Source organism: Epinephelus lanceolatus, chromosome 10 (assembly GCF_041903045.1).
Source record: "Epinephelus lanceolatus isolate andai-2023 chromosome 10, ASM4190304v1, whole genome shotgun sequence".
NCBI classification, from domain to species: Eukaryota; Metazoa; Chordata; class Actinopteri; order Perciformes; family Serranidae; genus Epinephelus; species Epinephelus lanceolatus.
In genome coordinates this window covers 46,671,793-46,693,674 of record NC_135743.1, presented here as the reverse complement: position 1 = coordinate 46,693,674, position 21,882 = coordinate 46,671,793, and the positions used below count along the sequence as shown (strand labels likewise).

Below are 21,882 nucleotides of genomic sequence, written 5' to 3'. Positions count from 1 at the left end.
TTTGTTATTCCCTCTGTATTTTTATATTTTTGCTTTTAATCCACTCCCGCTTGCCTTGACAAAAGTTCATGCATTGCGCCGTCATTTCAAACTGAACACTTCCTGTGTCTGTATAAAATTAAAAGCCCCTTATAACTTCGCTTAAGAGAATCCCTTCATTTTCTAAACAGGATTTTATTGTGAAACATTTTCAGGAACCTGTTGTGGAGGATTCAGTGACTTGCACAGATTTCATGCGGTACTCCAAATGTAGCTCCTGCCATCTGGTGGTACTTTTTACGTTACCACAACAACACTTTGGCTGGCACATGAACAGCCACAGTGACTGAAATAATAGTAATAATAAAAATAGGACAAGAATAATCCTATGACATCACACACACATCGTGAAGACGACCGGGAACGATTTGTGTGGACCGTTGTGTAGTCTGTCATGTCTGCTGGCCAAGTCATGGCACGATTTTATGACTCCACAATCCCCTAATCTGACATTGTGACTGTTGTGACGGACAGAAATATCGTGTAGTGTGAACCAGGCATAACTACAGTAAAACCACAAACTGCTTTTTCTACATTTCTGTTGATTCCAGCTCTATACTTAACACACAGCAAGGAAAAGAAAATTAGAAATGCAAATCCAATTTTGATAATTTTCCAGAGCAGATGTCCTCTGACAGTTATACCCTCTTCACAATGAATGGCCAGGTGAGTGAAAATGTAAAAGTTCTCACATAATTTACTCTAAGCACTTCTGAACAACCAAGGGCAACTCAATTAATGCTTTTTGAGGAGACTGGCTAAAAGTGTGCTTTGTTATACCCATGTGTACCATTCATTATGTCGAGTCTAAAACGACATAGAGTTCTTGGAGAGAGGCTGTAGGATGCTATGGTGGCAGGCTGATTACCTTTGAGTGAACTGGTATAAACACTTAAGCCCCAAGTCATGGTTGGACAACACGTTGTACAATAACATTGTTTTTCTGAAGCACAGAGGTTGTTAAGCCCTGCTGTTAGCTTGGCAAAATCACATAATAATTGTGAAGTCTTAAATATTTTGTTTATGTTTCTAAGTTTGGATCAATATGTTTAGTGTTTTTATTTTGTAAAATCGAATGAAATAACATCCAATTTTTGCATTTTTTATTTTAATTGTCATTAAGCCTTTGAAGATACTCCAGGATATTACATCACAATAAACAAAAATACAAATGTAGGCACTGGCAGAGCATTTCTAATGCAGAGTACAAAGGGTTTTAATTTCATTTCAGCCTGTGTGTCAGTGCAGAAATTGTGACTGATAATGCTGAGTATCAAAATACTGGTATCAGCCTTTTAAGGAAGCCGATATCAACCGAATCCAGGTACTGGATCATCAAGACTACTGGATATGTGTGTGCTATGAGTGTTGCCATTCACAGCTTGTGTCAGTGTGGCCTCTGCTGAATGTGTCCACTGTTGTGTTGAAGCACAGTGGACTCATTCATAAGGCTCTGCAGCAGTTTGTGTAAACAGTTCACCTTCAGCTTCTGCAGCAGGAGCTGGAAGTGTGACCTTTTCTGTTGACGAATGGGAAGGAAACAAGAAAGAGCGTTGTTGGTCTTGGCTCATCTGCCTCAGCTGCTAACACTGCATACTGTTCAGTGTTGGCCACTGATGAACACCATGAGGAGCAGAGGGATTAAACATGTTGATGTGTGCTTATTTGATCAAAGAATTGCTTTAGAGTTTATTTAACCCTTTGGGCCCTAGGCCTTTTTGGGGTATTTTTACTGCCTTTACTTTTAAGCTCATATCACAGTCATTATAAAGGCTACATACACATGCTATATCTTCTTTTTTTCAGGACAATCTGGGCTATCCAGATTTGCCATCATTCCATGTCCTTCTACGTGCCTGTATTTTATATTAATTTTTATATCAATGAAAAAAAAAATCTGTGTTACTGAATTCTTACATTTTTATGTGAATTTCACCATAGCAAGTTGGAAGTTGACACATTCTGTCAGATATGAAGAGGGGAGACTCTCTGGAATCTGGCAATATAAGAAACATGATGGTGGGACATTCTGTCACTTCACAGTTGTCCAAAACATGTGGTTTGTGCCAGGCGGAAATGATTGCCAGTATTTTTTCATTATTGCAAGGAATTCCATTGACTCATTCACAAGTCAAAAATGTGTTTTATCTGAAAGAAACATACAATATTTACATCTAAGATAACAGAAAAATAGTAATAATATTATTCCTCACTATATGAAGTTACTGATAACAAGATCTGTATAATGGATTGTAAAGAATTCGTCTGTATAAATACAGACGAATTCTTTACAATCCAGCACAGTGGTGTCCTGCACTTTCATGTGATATGCGTGGCATTTCTGTGCGACCCTGCATTTGCGAGTAATCCATCCAAGAGTAATGTGTGTGCAAAGCTGTATGAAAGCTTTGTTATACATAATTTTGGTGTAACTTTATCATTGTTTTTCGCTGTGAAAACATTGGACTACCAACAAGTGTTTGGTCTTGTCGGAAAGCTACGGTTCCGCTGTTTCACGTGGTATGGTATCGTTATGACGCACAGTTGCGGAGAAAATCCATAGAGAACAGGTGTGAATTTGGACGTACTATGCGTTGTTCGGGCGCCCTCTATAGGGCACATGCATAACATCCACGGCGCAGCTTGCTGAGATACAGTATAAAAATACCTTTGCATGCGTGTCCTCGCCCACAGTATTTTACTCGATATGCTTAAAACCAAAGGTAAAATTAAATGTTGAAATAGTAGTAATACCATGTTCATTCAAAAAATGACAAGGGATGGAAAGGGAGGATGGCAGTTTTAGAAGGGGGATGATTTTGATCGTTTTTATTTCAAGGGGGATGCCACCCCCCCTCACCCCCCTCAACTGAGTGTAAGTACAGAAGTACGCGATTTGAGATACAGCACAGGTATTTGACCTGGATCTACTTAGTGCATGTTGGACCATTTCATATGATACAGCAGAGCCTTTGTGCTCCACTGACTCTCAGATTAACTCATATCGCAGCGGTGCCTGGACAGCGTGACGTGTGTGGTTGTGCTGCTGCCGTGGTCCTGCCAGATGCCTCCTGCTGCTGCTGCCATCATTAGTCATTAGTCATACTTCTACTGTTATTATACACATATGACTATTGTCACACATGCATACTGCCAGATATTAATACATACTTTCAACATATTGTACCACAGTAGCCAGAACTATAACTATAATATTATTACATTCAATAATGTTGTTGTAAGCTACTGTCATTACCTGCATCTCTCTCTCTCTCTCTCTCTCTGTCTCTCTCTCTGTCTCATTGTGTCATACGGATTACTGTTAATTTATTATGCTGATCTGTTCTGTACGACATCTATTGCACGTCTGTCCGTCCTGGAAGAGGGATCCCTCCTCAGTTACACTTCCTGAGGTTTCTACCATTTTTTTTCCCTGTTAAAGGGTTTTTTTTTGGGGAGTTTTTCCTTATCCGCTGTGAGGGTCATAAGGACAGAGGGATGTCGTATGCTTTAAAGCCCTGTGAGGCAAATTGTGATTTGTGATATTGGGCTTTATAAATAAAATTGATTGACTGATTGATTGAATTGGTCTGCAGTACAGTTGATAAACTCACAGATAAACCAGAGAATTACATTATTTTATCGCCAGCTTAAAGTCTCACTTCTCTGTCTGCCTATATGCTCCCTCAAGTGCTGAAGGAGGTGCCTGATCAGGAGGAGGGTTGTGAAGGAGGTGTCGACTCAGGCATGTTGACCCATTCAGATAGACCCAAACATGGGTTGACATGTGTCCTTGTCAGTCTGAATGGGGTAAAGATGGGGTTACTTAACATTCTTTATCCCAGTTTATTAAATGAATGTAGTGGAAGTTGGTCAGGAGAGGGTATGGGGTGGCTTGAGAGGTCCATAGACACTCCAGAACCAGCCACCTTGAAACACAACAGCAGACAAAGTATTTCACAGGTGACTGTGAGAGTTGGCTGAACAAACAGTCTGAAGTTGAAGCAGACAGTAAGTTATACTGTAGGCTTCCTTCTTCTGCTGCAGTGTGTTATTGCTGTCGCGTCACTTACATAGATACTCCACATCTACCAAGGATGTAACTAACACAGACTAAGGGGCAGCTATGGCTCAGAGGTAGAATGGGTTGTTTACTAATCAGAGGTTTGGCTGTTTGATCCCTGGCTCCTTCAGTCCATATGTCAAAATATCTATGGGCAAGATACTGAACCCCAGATTGATCCAGAGGGCTGTTCTATCGGTGTGTGTGAATGGTTATTAAGTGGCAAGTGACACCATGTATGATAGCCTTGGCCACCAATGTGTGTGAATGTGACATGTAATGTAAAAACGCTTTGAGTGGTGGGAAAACTAGAGAGAAGCTATACAAGTGCACATACATTTACCATTTTACCAAAACAATTGACTGGTACCATGGTGGACAACTTTACTGCTCTGTACAATTCGTCCATCCAAAAAATGCACAGCTCTGGGTGTAGATTTTGTCATGTTGTTACCGGCTTTTTCTTCTGTTACATATTTATTGCTATTCGACTTCTGGGTCAAAGTGCAGAGCATGCACAGAGCCCCTAGGCCAGTTTGGGTCTGACTGACTTTACACATGTAGGAGGAAGCTGACTCCCAATCACATTATCTGGGTGCGTTAATACGATTTTGAGAAATTCGATTTAGTACAATGTCCGTCAAACTAACATGTTCACATTTATTTTAAAGTCTGTTTCTAGTCAGACTAACACAATAAATAGATTTTCTCTAATGTCATATAAATGTACTGATTGTTCCACCACCCAGTAAGATAACCTATCACCCAGCTGACACAGTTTGCATTTCAACATACATACATACATACATACATGCATACGTAGCTCACTCTATCCAATGTCCATCACTGATTAAATGGTTATTAATCCACTCAGAAATCCAGTGAAAGAAAACATAAGATCTTGTGTCAATCATCAGATTCAATTTTTTTTCTTCTGCTTTAACAGTAACTGCTCATCCATGGTTATTTGCAAACAGGAGCTGCGAGTGGTTAATACAGCAAGACCTTCTATGGTGTAGATTTGTAAACATGTAAAGACATAAAGGCTCAAAAAAGAAGCACAGTGGCATAAATAGTTTTCAGAGTAATATCCAAACATTAACACAGTTAATCCACAGAGACCTTCTCATAAAATCATCAGTTTTGACCTGATTTGTTGTGCAGTGCAGGATACAGCTTGTCTGATGTTGTTTAGATAATATGTTTACCTCATGATATTGATAGTGATAATAAAATACAGTAACATAAAATAAATAAATAAATGAGAATGATAGTGATAATAAAATACAGTAATAAAATAAAAACAGGCTCAATACATTGCATCTAAGAGCAGTAAGAAGTAGAATAATAAAAGGCATAAATCAGCAGTGTGTAGTTAAAAAGTACGGGCAGGTAAGTATTGTGCTTCAGTAAACAATAGTGTTTTTAGCCCTGATTTAAAGGAGCTGACAGTTTGAGCAGACCTCAGATCTACAAGAAGTTTGTTCCACAGGTGAGGAGCATAATAACTGAATGCTGCCTCACCTTGCTTGGTTCTTGTTCTTGGAACACACAATAAACCAGTTCCATATGACCTAAGGGGTCCGGATGCTTCGTAGGGAACCAGTCGATCAAGCATGTATTTTGGTCCGAGACCATTCAGGGCTTTGTGGACCAGCAGTAAGATTTTAAAATCTATTCTTTGACTCACAGGAAGCCAGTGTAGCGATTTAATGACCGGTGTAATATGGTCCAGTTTCCTGGTGTTTGTAAGGACTCTGGCAGCAGCGTTCTGAATCAGCTGCAGCTGTCTGATTAATTTTTTGTTAAGGCCTGTAAATATGCCATTGCAATAATCCAACCTACTAAAAATGAATGCATGAATAAGTTTTTCCATGTCTTGTTTAGACAGAAACCCCTTAATTCTAGCTATGTTTTTCAGGTGGTAATATGCAGATTTAGTAATAAACTTTAAATGGCTGTTGAAGTTCAGGTCTGAGTCAATAATAACACCAAGATTTCTGGCTTGATTTGTAGCTGTCAATGACACAGAGCCAAGGTGAGCGCTGAGCTTTGGCCTTTCATTTTTAGGGCCAAAAATTAACACCTCTGTCTTTTCTGGATTTAGCTGGAGGAAATTCTGGCACATCCATTCATTGATTTGATGAATACAGTTACTCAATGAGAGTAAGGGACTGTAGTCATGTGATGACACTGAGATATAGAGTTGTGTGTCATCGGCATACATATGATAGGAGATGTTGTGATGTTCCATAATCTGGGCTAGGGGTAGCATATAGATGTTGAATAGAAGTGGTCCGAGAATGGACCCTTGAGGAACCCCACATGTGATCGAAGTTCGCTCAGATTCATGGTTACCAATTGACACAAAAAAGTCCCTATCTTGTAAATAAGATTTGAAGCATTGTAGCACAGTGCTGGTGAGTCCCACCCACTTTTCCAATCTGCTAAGTAGTATATTATGATCAACTGTATCAAATGCAGCACTGAGATCTAGTAATACCAGGACAGAGGATTTGCCTGCATCATTATTCTGATGAATATCATTTAAGACTTTGATAAGTACAGTCTCAGTGCTGTGGTGTGGCTGAAATCCAGACTGAAATGTGTTAAAAAGATTGTTTTGCATCATAAAAGTATGGATTTGCTGGAAGACAACCCTTTCAATGATTTCTCCCAAAAATGGCAGATTTGATATTGGCCTATAGTTACTAATTGTTGTGGCATCCAGATATGATTTTTTTAGGAGAGGTTTTATTACTGCAGTTTTCAAGGCCTGGGGAAACTGGCCCGCTTTAAGAAGTGCAGTACATCCGGAGCTATGCAGTTAAAAATGGTTTTAAAAAAGTTTGAAGGCAGAATATCAAGGCAGCATGTTGTGGGCTTTAATTTTGAAACCGTTTCTGTTAGAGTTGTGTAATCTAGGAGGCTAAAATGTCCTAGATTAACTGGAGGACTTCCTGAGCTGGAGCTGCACACTGCCTGTCTTATCTGTGATATTTTGTTTGTGAAGAAGGCTGCAAAGTCATTACATGACTTGTTGGACAGTAGTTCAGGAGGGAGTGATGCTGTGGGGTTGGACAGTCTGTCCACAACAGAAAAGAGTGTGCAGGCATTATTACTGTTTCTATTGATAATCTCTGAAAAATATGATTGCCTTGCATTCTTCAGTTCCTGGTTATAGTTGCGAAGAATCTCTTTATAAATGTTGTAATATACCTGGAGATTGTTTTTCGCCACCTGCGTTCAGCTTGTCTACATACTCTTCTGTATTCTTTAATCAGTGTGGTGTTTCTCCAGGGTGCCTTTTACCTACCTGACAGAACTTTGGTCTTAATTGGGGCGATAGAATCGATAACAGTCATAACATTGGAACTAAAACTGTTTACAAGGTCATCAACTAGAGCTGAGGGCAGGGTTGGTGATGGTGTAAAACCCTGGGTGAATAATAATGCACAGGTGTTATCATTTATATAACGCTTTCTGATCACCTCTGCTTCACTTTTCATAGGATTAGCAAGGGTGGTCATTTTGAACGAAACACAGTAATGGTCAGATAAAGCGACATCGTTCACTACAACCTCAGAGATATTAAGACCTTTGGAAATAATTAGATCTAATATGTGTCTTCTGTTATGTGTTGATTCTGTGACATGCTGAGAAAGCCCAAAGTTATCCAGAATATTTAATAGTTCCTTAGCACACCCATCTGTAAGATTATCAACATGAATGTTAAAATCTCCCACTAAAACAACACAGTCAAAATCCATGCACACAATAGACAACAATTTGGCAAACTCATCAAAAAACTTTGCATCATATTTGGGGGGTCTGTAGATGGTCACTAAAATTGCTCAACAGGGGGATTTTAACTGGGTGGCAACATATTCAAAGGAGTCAAACTAACCATAAAACATTTGCTTACACTGGAAGCTGTCCTTGAACAGAGTGCCAACTCCGCCTCCTCTCTTATGTATTCTTGCTTCACTAAAGAAACTAAAATTTGGAGGGGTTGTCTCAATCAAAACTGCTGCACTATTTTCCTGACCTAGCCAAGTTTCAGTTAAAAACATAAAATCAAGTTTGTGCTTGTTAATAAAATCATTGATTAAGAAGGATTTGCCAGCCAGAGACCTGATATTTAGAAGTGCTAATTGTGAAACGTTATCTGGCATAAGTATAGAGACAGACTGTGATTGACAGGAGATACATATCAGATTTGATGGGTTGACCGTCCTTGATTTTCTGCAGTTGTTTTTACTTTTGCCATGCTGCCGGCTGTGTGAAATTGCCGGCATAAGGGGGAAAGCGGCATGATGACTGTCCTATGTCTTCTTTTCTTGACATTCTTGCTGGGACAAAGACAATCTCTGCAGGCTTCTTGTAATGTGGAGGACAGAGTCACAGACCATGACGTCATCATCATGGGAGGCAGTTGTTGTTTTGGGAGCAGTAACTGTCTGTCTGTCTGCTCCCTGTGTGCTGACCTTCCTGCTTATCAGTGCATATATGTTCTGATAAGATGACTCGATGGTGTGACGTATGTTGCAGCCAAGATGTCTGGAGCCAAGGTTGTTTGGGTGAATCTCGTCTAGCATGAAGCGGCTTTTTATGTTCCAAAAAATATTAAAATTGTCAATAAATCCAACCTGTTGCTCAAGGCAGGCTGATGACAGCCAGGTGCTTAAGCCAAGGAGTCTGCTGAAGGACTCGCAACCTCTGCCGAGTGTTGGGATAGGTCCAGAGATGAAAGACACTCCTGAATGAAGTTTTTTAAGTGTTTCCAATAAAAACAAAAAGTCTTTCTTTAGGGTCTCAGACCCAGATTTATTCTTGAGGATGTCAAATGAGCCAGCATGAATAACAATCTTCTTAATATGTGGCCGTGTAGACATGATGTCTGGTAGCATGACTGCCACCTCTCTGACTGATGTGTTATTCACAGTTAGATTTTCAGTCCTGGCCATTTCCACCTGCCTTGTTATAAAATCCCCAATCAGAATAGTGTCTATCCTCTTAGCTTTGTTTTTGGCAGAATGCTCTCTGGCTCTTGGCCTGGCACTGGCTTGTGACCCGTTAACTTTGTTATTGCTCAGTTTCATAGTCTCACCTTTATGAGTTAAGCGACTCTGTTTCCTCTGTTGACGCTCTGTTTCTGTGGTGTGTGCGAGGGGGGAGCCATACGCGCGGGGAGCCTGCCAGCTGTCAGCCAGGAGGGGAGCTGCCAGCAGAGGATGACTCCCGTACTGGGGAGACGTGGGACGGGCTGCATCATCCTTGAGCTCACCGGAGTCCAGCGCTTCGACCCGCGATGACAGAGGCTCAAATCTGTTGGAAAGGCTGAGGTGGGATGAGAGACCGACGCCGATCGAGGTCCTTTTTTTGCTCCGTAACACCACCTCCAACCATTGCGGCTTACGACGGGGCGTTGAACTGCTGGGCTGCGGAGGAGAGGAGGTAGGATCCCAGGCTACTGTGTCCTGAAGAGCAGTTTTTAACGAGGAGATCTGTAGAGACTGCTCGTGAGCCACGTCCAGGGTGTTTGTCAGCAGCTCACATTGGGACTTGAGTTCCGCTGACAGCCTTCGTATGTCTTCCCTGAGGTTGGCAATGATCCTGTTTCTCTTAACGAGTTGCTGGTTTTCATCGGGAGGGCTGGATGTAGCCATTAGCTTAGCAAACCTCGTCCTCTTCCACAGCATCTGCCATATTGTTTCTACAGAACCCCACGATGGACAAATCAAGTTTCAGTCTGCAACGGCTAGATACAAACTGTTAAAACATGGCCTGATGGTGCCTCCTCGCAGATGCAGGATTGCTTTGGAAATACAGACTGGAGTATTTTTGAATCTAGGGACCTGGAGGAGTATCAATCAATCAATATATGAATTTTATTTATAAAGCCCAACATCACAAATCACAATTAGCCTCAGAGGGCTTTACAGCATACGACATCCCTCTGTCCTTTGGACCCTCACAGCGGATAAGGAAAACTTCTAAGGAAAACAGACACCATCGCCACTGACAAACGCATCCGGGTGTATGCCAACCAAAAACCCTGGATGACAAGAGAGGTCACAACCTTGCTGAGGAACAGAAACACCGCCTTCAGGTCTGGTGGCTTCTTTGCCGCTTCGAACAAAGAAGTAAACCCCAGAAAAGCAACAGGACCTGTACTGGTAGGGTGCTGAAGGACTGTGCAGATCAGCTCACGGCGGTCTTTACTAAAATATTCAACCTGTCCTTAGCACAAGCCACTGTCCCAACCTGCCTGAAGTCCTCGACCATCATCCCTGTCCCAAAAAAGACCACCATTAGCAGCCTAAATGACTCTCGGCCAGTGGCTCTCACTCCAGTCATTATGTAGTGTTTCGAGAAACTACTCAGTAATCACATCACTCAAGGACTTCAACCCACATTCGACCCCCACCAGTTTGCATACAGGAATACCAGATTGACAGGGGATGCCATAGCCACAGCCCTCCACACAACCTTGACCCACCTGGAACAGAAGGACAATTATTATGCAGCAGCACGTGTACTAACAGGAACTAAGAAACGAGATCATATTTCTCCTGTTTTAGCTTCGCTGCACTGGCTCCCTGTGAAATCCAGAATTGAATTTAAAATCCTTCTGTTAACTTATAAAGCTCTAAATGGTCAAGCTCCGTCATATCTTAGAGAGCTCATAGTGCCATATTATCCCACCAGAACACTGTGCTCTGAGAACGCAGGGTTACTCGTGGTCCCTAAAGTCTCCAAAAGTAGACCAGGAGCCAGAGCCTTCAGCTATCAGGCTCCTCTCCTGTGGAATCATCTTCCTGTTACAGTCCGGGAGGCAGACACCGTCTCCACATTTAAGACTAAACTTAAGACTTTCCTCTTTGATAAAGCTTATAGTTAGGGCTGGCTCAGGCTTGCCCTGTACCAGCCCCTAGTTAGGCTGACTTAGGCCTAGTCTGCCGGAGGACCCCCCTATAATACACCGGGCACCTTCTCTCCTTCTCTCTCTCTCTCTCATATTCTATTACTGCATCTTGCTAACTTGGCCATTCTGGATGTCACTAACTCGGCTTCTTCTCCGGAGCCTTTGTGCTCCACTGTCTCTCAGGTTAACTCATATTGCTGCGGTGCCTGGACAGCGTGACTTGTGAGGCTGTGCTGCTGCCGTGGTCCTGCCAGATGCCTCCTGCTGCTGCTGCCATCATTAGTCATTAGTCATACTTCTACTGTTATTATACACATATGACTATTGTCACACATGTATACTGCCAGATATAAATACATACTTTCAACATATTGTACCACAGTAGCCAGAACTATAACTATAATATTATTACTTTCAACAATGTTGTTGTAAGCTACTGTCATTACCTGCATCTCTCTCTCTCTCTCTCTCTCTCTCTCTCTCTCTCTCTCTGTCTCATTGTGTCATGCGGATTACTGTTAATTTATTATGCTGATCTGTTCTGTACGACATCTATTGCACGTCTGTCCGTCCTGGAAAAGGGATCCCTCCTCAGTTGCTCTTCCTGAGGTTTCTACCGTTTTTTTTTCCCCCGTTAAAGGTTTTTTTTTGGGTTTTTCCTTATCCGCTGCGAGGGTCATAAGGACAGAGGGATGTCGTATGCTGTAAAGCCCTGTGAGGCAAATTGTGATTTGTGATATTGGGCTTTATAAATAAAATTGATTGATTGATTGATTGATTGATGCCAGGCTTCTTTTCATTGACTTTAGCTTGGCATTTAACACAATCATCCCTAACACATTAGTAACAAAACTAAACAACCATGGCCTCCCACACTCCATCTGCCTCAGCGACTGCCCACAGAGAGTCAAAGTAGTGCCCCACCTTTCCCCAGCCTCAACACTGGCTCCCCACAGGGATGTGTGCTGAGCCACTTACTGTACACTCTGTAACACACATGACTGCACCTTCATCCACCCAAGTAACTCCATAGTGAAGTTTGCGGATGACACAACAGTGGTCGGGCTCATCACAGGGGGAGATAAGACTGCATACAGGCATGAGGTGGAAAAACTGTCATCTTGGTGCAGCAACAATAACCTGGTCCTCAACATTTCACAAAAACCAAAGAAATAATAGTGGACTTCAGAAGAAACAGATCTGACCCTCAGTCCATATACATCAACAAGGACTGTGTGGAGAGGGTCTCTGACTTCAAGTTTCTGGGCCTGCACCTAGACGATGACCTAGCCTGGAAAACCAACACCACTGCGCTGATCAAGAAGACACAGCAGCGACTCCATTTCCTGAGGGTCCTTAAAAACAACGCACTATCCAAGGAGCTGCTGGTGTCCTTCTACAGATGCTCTGTTAAAAGTGTACTGACGTACTGCATCGCAGTGTGGTTTGCCAGCTGCACTGCTCAACAAAAGAAGGCGCTCCAGAGGATCATCGATTCAGCACAGAAGATCATCAGCTGTGCTCTCCTCTCCTTAGAGGAGCTGTACAGATCCCGCTGCCAGAGAAACGCCTGCAGCATCCTGAAGTACACATCCCACCCAGCACATCACCTGTTCCAACTGTTACCTTCAGGTAGGCAGTACAGGACAATAAAAGCCAGAACAAACAGACTGAAAAACAGCACATATCCTAGGGCTGTTATGATAATAAACAAACACTGATGGGTATGCCCCTTTTAAATAACCTGTGCAATATTTCACTGTGTGCAATAAACATTTTTTGGCTGGGGACAACTGTAATTTTAATGCAATATGTAACTTGGTAACTCGCTCCTTAATGCACATTTCTTATACACAACGGATATTTCTCTCCATTTTTTTATTTTTAATATTATACAAGCAATCCCGCTTCTGCACACACATTTGTATATATTCATTTATCATTGGTCTGTTTTCCCTGTTCTATTTATTAGTCATTCTTTTTTAACCTTGTACACAGAATTTAATTTATGCTAGTTAATAATAATAATAATAAATTTTATTTGAAGGCGCCTTTCTTGGCACTCAAGGACAATGTACAGATACACAAAATGACATTAAAAAGAGATTAAAAAGAAACAACAATAAATTTTAAAAAAACAAAAAAAAAACAATTGACAGAGAAAATGACAGAGCAATTGGCATCAGATGGAATAGGCAGTTTTAAACAGATGTGTTTTGAATTGTGATTTGAAATGAGGGAATGAATCAATGTTTCTGAGTTGGAGTGGTAATGAATTCCAGACCATATATAACCACACCAGCTCAGGACCTTCATATCCAGCGTCTTCACCTGCAAGATCTTTCGAGACCAGCCACCGGAACAGCTGATGCAACAGTTGGTTTGCACAACTGAAGAATTTGTGCACAAAATGTTGTAAACTGTTTCAGAAAAGCTCATCTGCATGCCCATCCTCCTTACCAGGGTCTTGACCTGACAGCAGTTTGTCATCCTAACTGACTTGTGGGTGGTGAGGTCTGTATATGTACTGCCAAATTCAGGGTAACAACATTGGAGATGTCTTATGGTTGTGAAATGAACATTCAGTTCAAAGCCAACAGCTCTAGTGGACATTTCTGCAGTCAGCTATATCTACTGAGTGCATAAAAAATATTGTTAAGTGTAAATACCCATGTACATTAGTTTTAAGCTGAAAAAAGTGGTTTGAGGGTTTAGTTTCTCTTTAAATGGAGTTAATTGTTTAACTTTAACTTCAGGAGCAGGACCACGCCTCAACCACTCCTCTAATCACCTGACTAACGTATATATACCAGCACAGCGTTACCACAGGCCTGTCAGATCTCTCGAACATTAGCGACCCTACGTATCTCAGCGAGCGTGTTTTCATGTACTCACCAAGATGGATCATGTGCTGCAAGTTAACCCGTCCGGGTCCGACTCCGACGACTTGTACGACTCCCTGTTTGAGTGATCCTCTGACTCCGTCTCAGCAGTCTGCCGGTAGCCGACACTCCCAGGGGAGCCGGCTGCACTCTGTGGTCCACATCCCTCTCTCTCGCCGTGGTTCTCCGTTGGGCTCCATCAACGAGATTGCCCCGACTCCTAGTGGGTCCCAGGCCTCCTCTCCTCCGTCCTCGCGGCTGGGAAATTGACGCCACGTCCACAACCGTGGGAGCCAGCGGCAGTCTCCTCCTCCTCCTTCCTGCAGCGGTGCAGCGACTAGTTGACCTCGCTGCTCCCGCGGCACTCCGTCGCACTCCACTCGGCCATCTCCACCACCTCCACGTCCACAACAGGAGCCCAACATCAGGGATTGGACCATCGCCTGGCTCCAGCGGTTCCTGAGGGCAAAAAACATCCCCTTCCACCGCAGCGACAATAAGTCCAGGCTGTTCCAGCTCTATTCAGCCGCCATCTACCATTTCCCTCTCTGGACGCCATGTCCATGTGCAACTTCATCACACACTGTCATACTGCAAAAAAGATCCGGGCCTCCAGCATATAAACATATCTGGCTGGTATCAATTTATTCCATAAATTATCCACCGGCCTTCCTTGTCAGTCAATCTTGCACTCTCACGTCACCATGCTAATCAAAGGCTTATGAAAGCACGAACCAGCGCTGACAGCCAGACGCCTTCCTCTCACCTCCGATCTGCTCTGCCGCTGCATACGCCCTCTGCGCTCTGGTTACATTTCTCCCACAGCCGACTTAACACTGGAATCAATGTTTCTACTCGCTTTCTTCGGATTTCTGAGGTGCTCTGAATTTGCTCCAACCTCATCTGTCTACGATCCTTCCCGTCATCCCAGTCTATCCGACATCACCACTCACACTTCCGACTCGCTCATATTCACACTCCGTAGGAGTAAAACCGATCAGTTAGGAGTATCTTTTCCCATCTACATCTTTCGCCCCAACTCCTTTCTCAGCCTGCACGAGCCACTGACCAGATGCATCCACACCCGGTATTCCGCCCAAGCTTCACCACAAGATCCCTTCTTCCTCACCGAAACAGGGAGAATGACCACCCGTTTCTGGTTCCAGAAACACTTCCATAATATCCTCTGTCTCTCCGGAATTTCATCAGATCATTACTCTTGCCATTCGTTCCGTATCGGCGCTGCCTCCTCAGCCGCCAGATCAGGAATTTCAGACCAAGTCATCCAGGTCCTCGGCCGCTAGTCTTCACAAGCATATCAAACCTACATCCACAATAACCTCAATGATCTCCGTCTAGCACACGACAGACTAAGTCTCACTTAACCAGACTCTTTTGGGGGCTTCCTATCAGCACGGGCTCACCAGGACACGAGACGGAACCCCCATACTGAGTCTCTCCACCCACATCTACACCTCACCCAGTCCGACCCTCTGATGACGTCATTTCCATCCCATTCATTCATCTGCAAATCTGCACTCCCCCATTCATAACCATTTCTCTGACAATTACATCTTCATTAAATCTTTAAACTGCATATCGTTGTGGTGTGGTCCTTGCTAAGGAAAAGACATTTAAGCGTGTTGGATTCTTGTTTGGAAGTTGTTGTAAATGCACAGCACTAAAACAAAGTATGCATTTTCTTTTAATTGTTTTACAGAAGCTGTTTTACAGTAAAGGAAAATCTGTCTCTCTTTGTTATTGTCACTGTCACTTGATACACATTTATCATCATTAGAGTTGCTAATCAGGGAGAGTATTACCTACAGCAATTGACAAAAATGTCCATATTTAACTATACTGTAAAAAAGTGTGAAAAAACTCTTTTCTCTCTCTCTGTTGGCTGCTGTCAGCTAGTCCCAGTCCATGTGCCTGGCTGGTTGCTGTTGTATACTGTGTCTAGACAAACCACAGTGTCTTACTAATCCTGGGCTTCTGCCTTACATTACAGCCATCAATTTAAGACCTCGGGGCCTCCTAATTCATTGTGCTGTGGGACACTGTCAAACACTCCTTCACCGCACACATTCTGAAAACAGAACTACACTGTATATGTCTGTGTGTTCCACAGCATCTGTGAGACAAATGGCAACACATGTGGCTGTCAATGCTGCATGTGTCACGCCGGTCTTGTGTTAGCGTAAGTCAAACATTTCCACACACATTACTGACAGTAGTATATGAGGAGGATTGTGATGCTGCTACTGATTCATGGCTGTGTTATTTGGATATCAGAGTGTCTGGGTTCAACCCACCTGGCTTTGAAGTGATGCCCGTCAGAATATCACACATTCAAAATGATCTACATCGTTTTACACGTCAAAATTACTGGTCATACGGATACTAATCATAGACTGTATAAACAATGGACATACCTACCGGGACATCACCTGCTGGTTTGTGGACTCCCATTTTGAAGCCTTGAGTTTAGCATTTCGGCCAACGCCATCATTTTGGAGCCAGAAGTGACTATATTTGGACGAGAGGCTGGGGCTGTGGAGGAGCGAGGGGTGGATCTGACTGAGTAGAAGAGAATACTATTGGCAGACAGCCTGTCACTCAAAGTGACCTGCCCTTAATAACATGTTACCACTAAGATAACTGTTGATATGAAGGGGGAAATTATCTATAGAAACCAGGCTGTAACATGTTTATTTCTGCTGTGAAGTTGGACATTTTAACATGGGGGTCTGTGGGGATTGACGAGCTTCTGGGGTCAGCCTCAAGAAGCTGTTCAAAAAACTGCAGTTTTGGGCACTGCTGTGTTGGTTTCATTTCTTTAGCCGGAGAGGTTCGGCTGAGGGGGACCATTATCACAGTCAAAATAACCCTGATGATGTCACAGTGATGTAATAGCTTGGAGACTTTACACTTTCTCCACTTACAAAGCCTTGGTTACAAACTAGAGGTGTGGAGTTAAACAAAAAAAATGTGGCCATTAAAGGGAAATTTCAGTTTATTTCAACCCGTCTCCTATCATCCTAAATTTGTTTCAAGTCACTAGTGACATAGAAATAATAGTTAGCATGTTAGCCGTTAGCCTAGATACAGATGTAGCGTCAGACCTGTTAAAACGTAATTGAACGGGCATCCTTTCAAGTGCAAAGTTAGTCCACTTAACAAGCTTTTTCTCCACAAAGACCGCCTCATATCGTTAGGATAAATGTCAGAGAACATATAGAAAACGACATGTAAACGTGTTGTCTTACCTTACCGGTGTTTCGGATTTACTCGCGACCCTGTTAACTGGCGACCTTCAGCCGAATGCGTCTGTGGTTGTCGTAGTGACAACAGCTGTTTTCAACCAGGAAGAGAACACGTAGCTGTCCTCGCGAAGGCCTCTTTATTCAGTTTTTCATAACAATATCAAAACATAGCCGACCTGATCCGTCTTTGGACTCTTGTTGGAGGAACCCAGTCACGGACCGACACTCAGTCGCGGTTTGAATCACACTTGTTATGATGGAATGTTGAAAACAGGAAGAGGCCAAGTTGCTTTTCCTGTAAATCTAACTCCTATCTCAAATACATTTTCTAAATAGGCCTACACAGTTTCGTCTCTGGTGCCTGCCTAAATAAACGTGCCATATTAAAGAACCGTTCAGCCCTGTGAAACATAAAAAAGACTATTTTCACGGGATTTGAACCTGCTTCATTATGGGAAAATAAATTATAGGTGCACAATTAACATGGTGTGCCACTATGACAACACCACTTCACTCACAGATCCATTAAACATACAGCCAGCTATGTCTTCAAACTGGGAGGTAGCCAGATCAACTTGTGACCACACTGTCCATGCACTGAGGAACATTTTACAATCTCACTGCTTTCCAATACAAAAACCAGCGGTTTTAAATCCACTTAATTCATAAACCTAATGTTTATTGTTGTGCTACAGGTCGATAAAGCCAATATTCATATACTCACGTGGAAATACTTTATTTTAAATTAAGCAATATTTGAGCCAGAACACCACACCGGTAAGGTAAGACAACATGTTTACATGTCATATGTGTTGACCATTCTTTTTGTAATTTGTCTGCAAGTCTGCAAATTTGTAAGTGTAATTCTAAATTGTTAGGGTACGCTTTAATCTTGTAAAACTGTTCGTCTCTTCCTTCAAAAATATATTCTCATTCACATAACTGAAGTTCTCCATATCACACTTACGTGCCTGTCTACAAAATCTTTAATCAGACTCTCACCAGTCTGTCCTCTCTGTCTGTCACACACATGCATATCCTAAATCAGTCATCCTGTCTCCTTTCTTTTAGATGTCATCTCTCCTACACACTTCAACCCTTACTTCAGGCGGCTGACATTTGATGTGTCCTCCATGGAGAAGAACGCCTCCAACCTGGTGAAGGCTGAACTCAGGATCTTCCGTCTTCAAAACCACGGGGCGAGAGTGTCAGAGCAGCGCATCGAACTTTACCAGGTACACCAACCCGTGCCCATCCCAACTCATCAAATACTGCTGCTTCGTCAGTGGACCGCAATGTATAAATATGACGCGTTAGATACCTTCCTGCACTGGTTTTGGACATTCTGGGAGTGTCAATTTCTGCTTGTTACACCCATTGTTACTTTTTAAAATACACTTCCATTTTCACAGGAAATGTACAGTGTCTGCTCATTACATGCGTACAGTCTTTTTCAAAATAAAATTACAATGTGGGTAAAACACTTTGTTTTTATGTTTATTTCCTTAAGTTTAGGCAACAAAAGCATGTGATTAGGTTCAGAAACACATCATGGTTTGGCTTAAAATAAGTATGGTTGTTAGTAACGTTGTGGCATATGTCATGTGACATACATAACTATTGTAGCATGCTACACATACTAGCACACAACTTTGTTATTAAAATAACAAATAATAATAATAATAATAATACTATTAATAATAACAATAATAATAATAAAGTCTGGAGTTTGTTTGACCCATCAACCTCCCATCTCACCCTAAAGCCATTTCACCACTCTTCATACTATTTCAGTTGCAGTATGTTTCATAATACCACAAGAGGTGTGTGCGTCAGTATCTTATGCAGCCGTCCACTGAAAAAGCAGCGGTATTTGATGAGATCAGTTTTTGCCCACTGCATTAACAACTGATGCTGCCAGATGCATATCACACTGCTGCAAATGTGCCTCTGTGCCTCTGTGCCTCGGTATCTCATGCTCAGATCACTGACAAAGTGGCAGTATTTGAGCAGTTGGGAATGAGAACGAGCTAAATTCCCACACTTTCCTCTAGGCTGACATCAGGAGTTATTACAATAATTAGTTTGGGGATTTATTCAGGCTAGGAAGGATTGTTGTTTTATTCATCATACATTTTAATCAAATTAAAAAATGACTTTTGCATATTATTTTTATAGGGGACATATTATGGTTTTTGTGATTTTCTCATTTACAGACTATTGTGTAGTTGGGATATCTGATATGTCATGCATGTAGGACAGGGGTGTTAAACACATGGCCTGCAGGCCAAAACTGGCCCACTGGATGACTTTGCACAGATAATATTGATGCAGTTATGAAGGCTAAGAGGTGCCAGCAAGTTAAACAGTGAGGAGTCTACTTCATGTAAAATGCTGCTTCAGGGGGGTTCACCCTCACCAGAATACAGCTCTTTGAAAAAAAAAATATGTAAAGATATTAAACATTGTGCAAAGTATTGTCAGTTAGCAGCTCATAACAAAAGAATCTGTATCAGACTTTATTTTAAAATGATAGTGGTGGAATCCTACTGCTAAGGCACTGCATAAACTTTAGATTTGCAAATGGCCTGTAAGGCAGGGGAAGACTCCACCTGCTTCATCGTAGCTTCCACTTCCAGCTTCATTGTAGCTTTCTGAGACAATCTGACCGTGACGTCATGTAAAGATGGTGGTGCCCTGCAGAGTGCTGCCTAACTAAGTTGCCAAAAGTAAGTTTTAAAACCTACAAAACAACGAAAACATAGCAGGTAAAGAAGAGACAATGCCTCCGAAAAAAGTGTCTCAAAACCTGGTGGGAGATGACGGCATGGAGGAGATCCCTAAGTCTCTCGACTTTATGTCGGAGGAACTGAGCAGAGTGGCTAAACAACAGTCTATGCTACTGGATCTGGTGAATGAAGTAAAACAACTGAAGACCCTGGTCAAGGAGAAGGACAGAAAAATCAAGGACCTTGAACGAAGAATTAAAGATATGGAACAATATTCAAGGATGGAGGATGTTATCATCAGTGGTTTGGACGTTAAACCTCGAACCTACGCAAAACCTGCAAGTGTGGGTAGAAGTGACGGAGAAGACGCACGAACAGAGGATCAACAATCACTCGAAAGGCAAGTTATCAGTTTCTTGGAAAGCAAGAGCATTCATCTTGATGCAAACAACATCGCGGCTTGCCACACCTTGCCTCGGAAGGATCGACAAGCGAAACCCACAGAAGATGGAGTCACTGATGCAGGGAAAGAAGTTGAAAGGAACCAATGTTTACATGAATGAGCACTTAACTAAGAATGCCAAGATTTCACGAGAGGCCTGATACCTGTGATAGCAAAACAAAATAAAAGCAACGTGGACTCGGAACTGTAAAGTTCTGATTTGGCTGAACGGATCGACTCCAGAAGAAGCCAAAGTTATCACGGTAAGGGAACTTGGACTCATGACCTGGACCAGTATAGATAATGTCTATTACTGTGTATGTTGTTTGGTAGCAGAGGGTTCTGTGTTGGATTATCTGGCAAGGAACTTAATGACTTATAGATGAGAGCAAATCTCTCTTAACTGTTTTTTTTTTTTTTTTAACTTTTTCTCTCTCTTTTTTCCATGTATTGGAGCTGCATGCATTAGTCTCCACTTTACGTTTGACTTTAATTGGATTGTGGGAAGGAATCTCTTATATTCTTATATGGATGTTAGCCTTTTGGCAAACATTCTTGGATGGATATTGCATGGTTCCCTGTTTTTGTTTATTGTTGGGACAGTCTAGGATCGCATGGATTTCTGCATGGGACTTTTTTTTTTATTATTATTATTTTTTAGCAATGCATGAAATTCTGTGGGTGTAGATATGTGAGGGATGGCATAAGGGCGGAAGGGAGAAATCGGGTCTCTCAATTTCCTAAATGCGGCATCAGGATTTAGACATTGATCCTGAGAGTAACTTTTTTAAGAATGTTAACAATAACTGCTGTTATTATAGTGAAGATCAATTTAAAACAGATACAAAACTAGACAATGGCATATCAATCATCCACTTCAATAGTAAAAGTCTTTACGCTAACTTTCATAACATTAAAGATTATTTAAGTCAGTTCAAAACACTTTTTAGTGTAGTGGCAATTTCAGAAACCTGGCTCAGTGCGGAGAAGGGGGTAGATTTTGAGCTGGATGGGTATGACTTTAAATTCATGAACAGAAGAAATAAAGTGGGAGGAGGAACAGCTATCTGTATAGATAATAGACCTTAAAATATAAGATTGTAGAGAACATGACTAAGGCTATTGATGCGTGTGAATGCAACACTGTTGAAATCAACATGGAAAGACAGAAAAATATTATTGTCAGCTGTGTTTATAGAGCTCCTAGCTCCAATGCTGATACATTTAGAGAAAAAATGGAGGGTTTGTTTGCAAGAACCGAGCAAAAGGTCACATTCATTTGTGGTGATTACAATATAAATCTATTAAATCCTAATAAGAACTCATCAACCGATGAGTTTATATCTGCTATGTATAGCATGAGTCTATATCCAGTTATAACTAAGCCTAGTAGAATAACTTCCCATTCTGCTACCCTTATTGATAATAGATTTACTAATAATTTGGGAAATTATATGGTGAGTGGATTACTAATGAATGATATAAGTGACCATTTGCCGGTTTTTGTGATTTATAAATGTGATTGTCGCAGGA

General features: G+C 41.9%; 1 protein-coding gene across 1 annotated transcript in view; it reads left to right on the top strand.

Moving 5' to 3' along the window:
- Positions 1-21,882, top strand: part of tgfb2 (transforming growth factor, beta 2) — a 194,671-nt gene that overhangs the window by 103,637 nt on the left and 69,152 nt on the right. Inside the window, exon 2 of the mRNA XM_033638913.2 lies at positions 18,250-18,413. Coding sequence (XP_033494804.1) covers positions 18,250-18,413 — 164 coding nt within the window. The remainder of the gene's footprint in view (positions 1-18,249; positions 18,414-21,882) is intronic.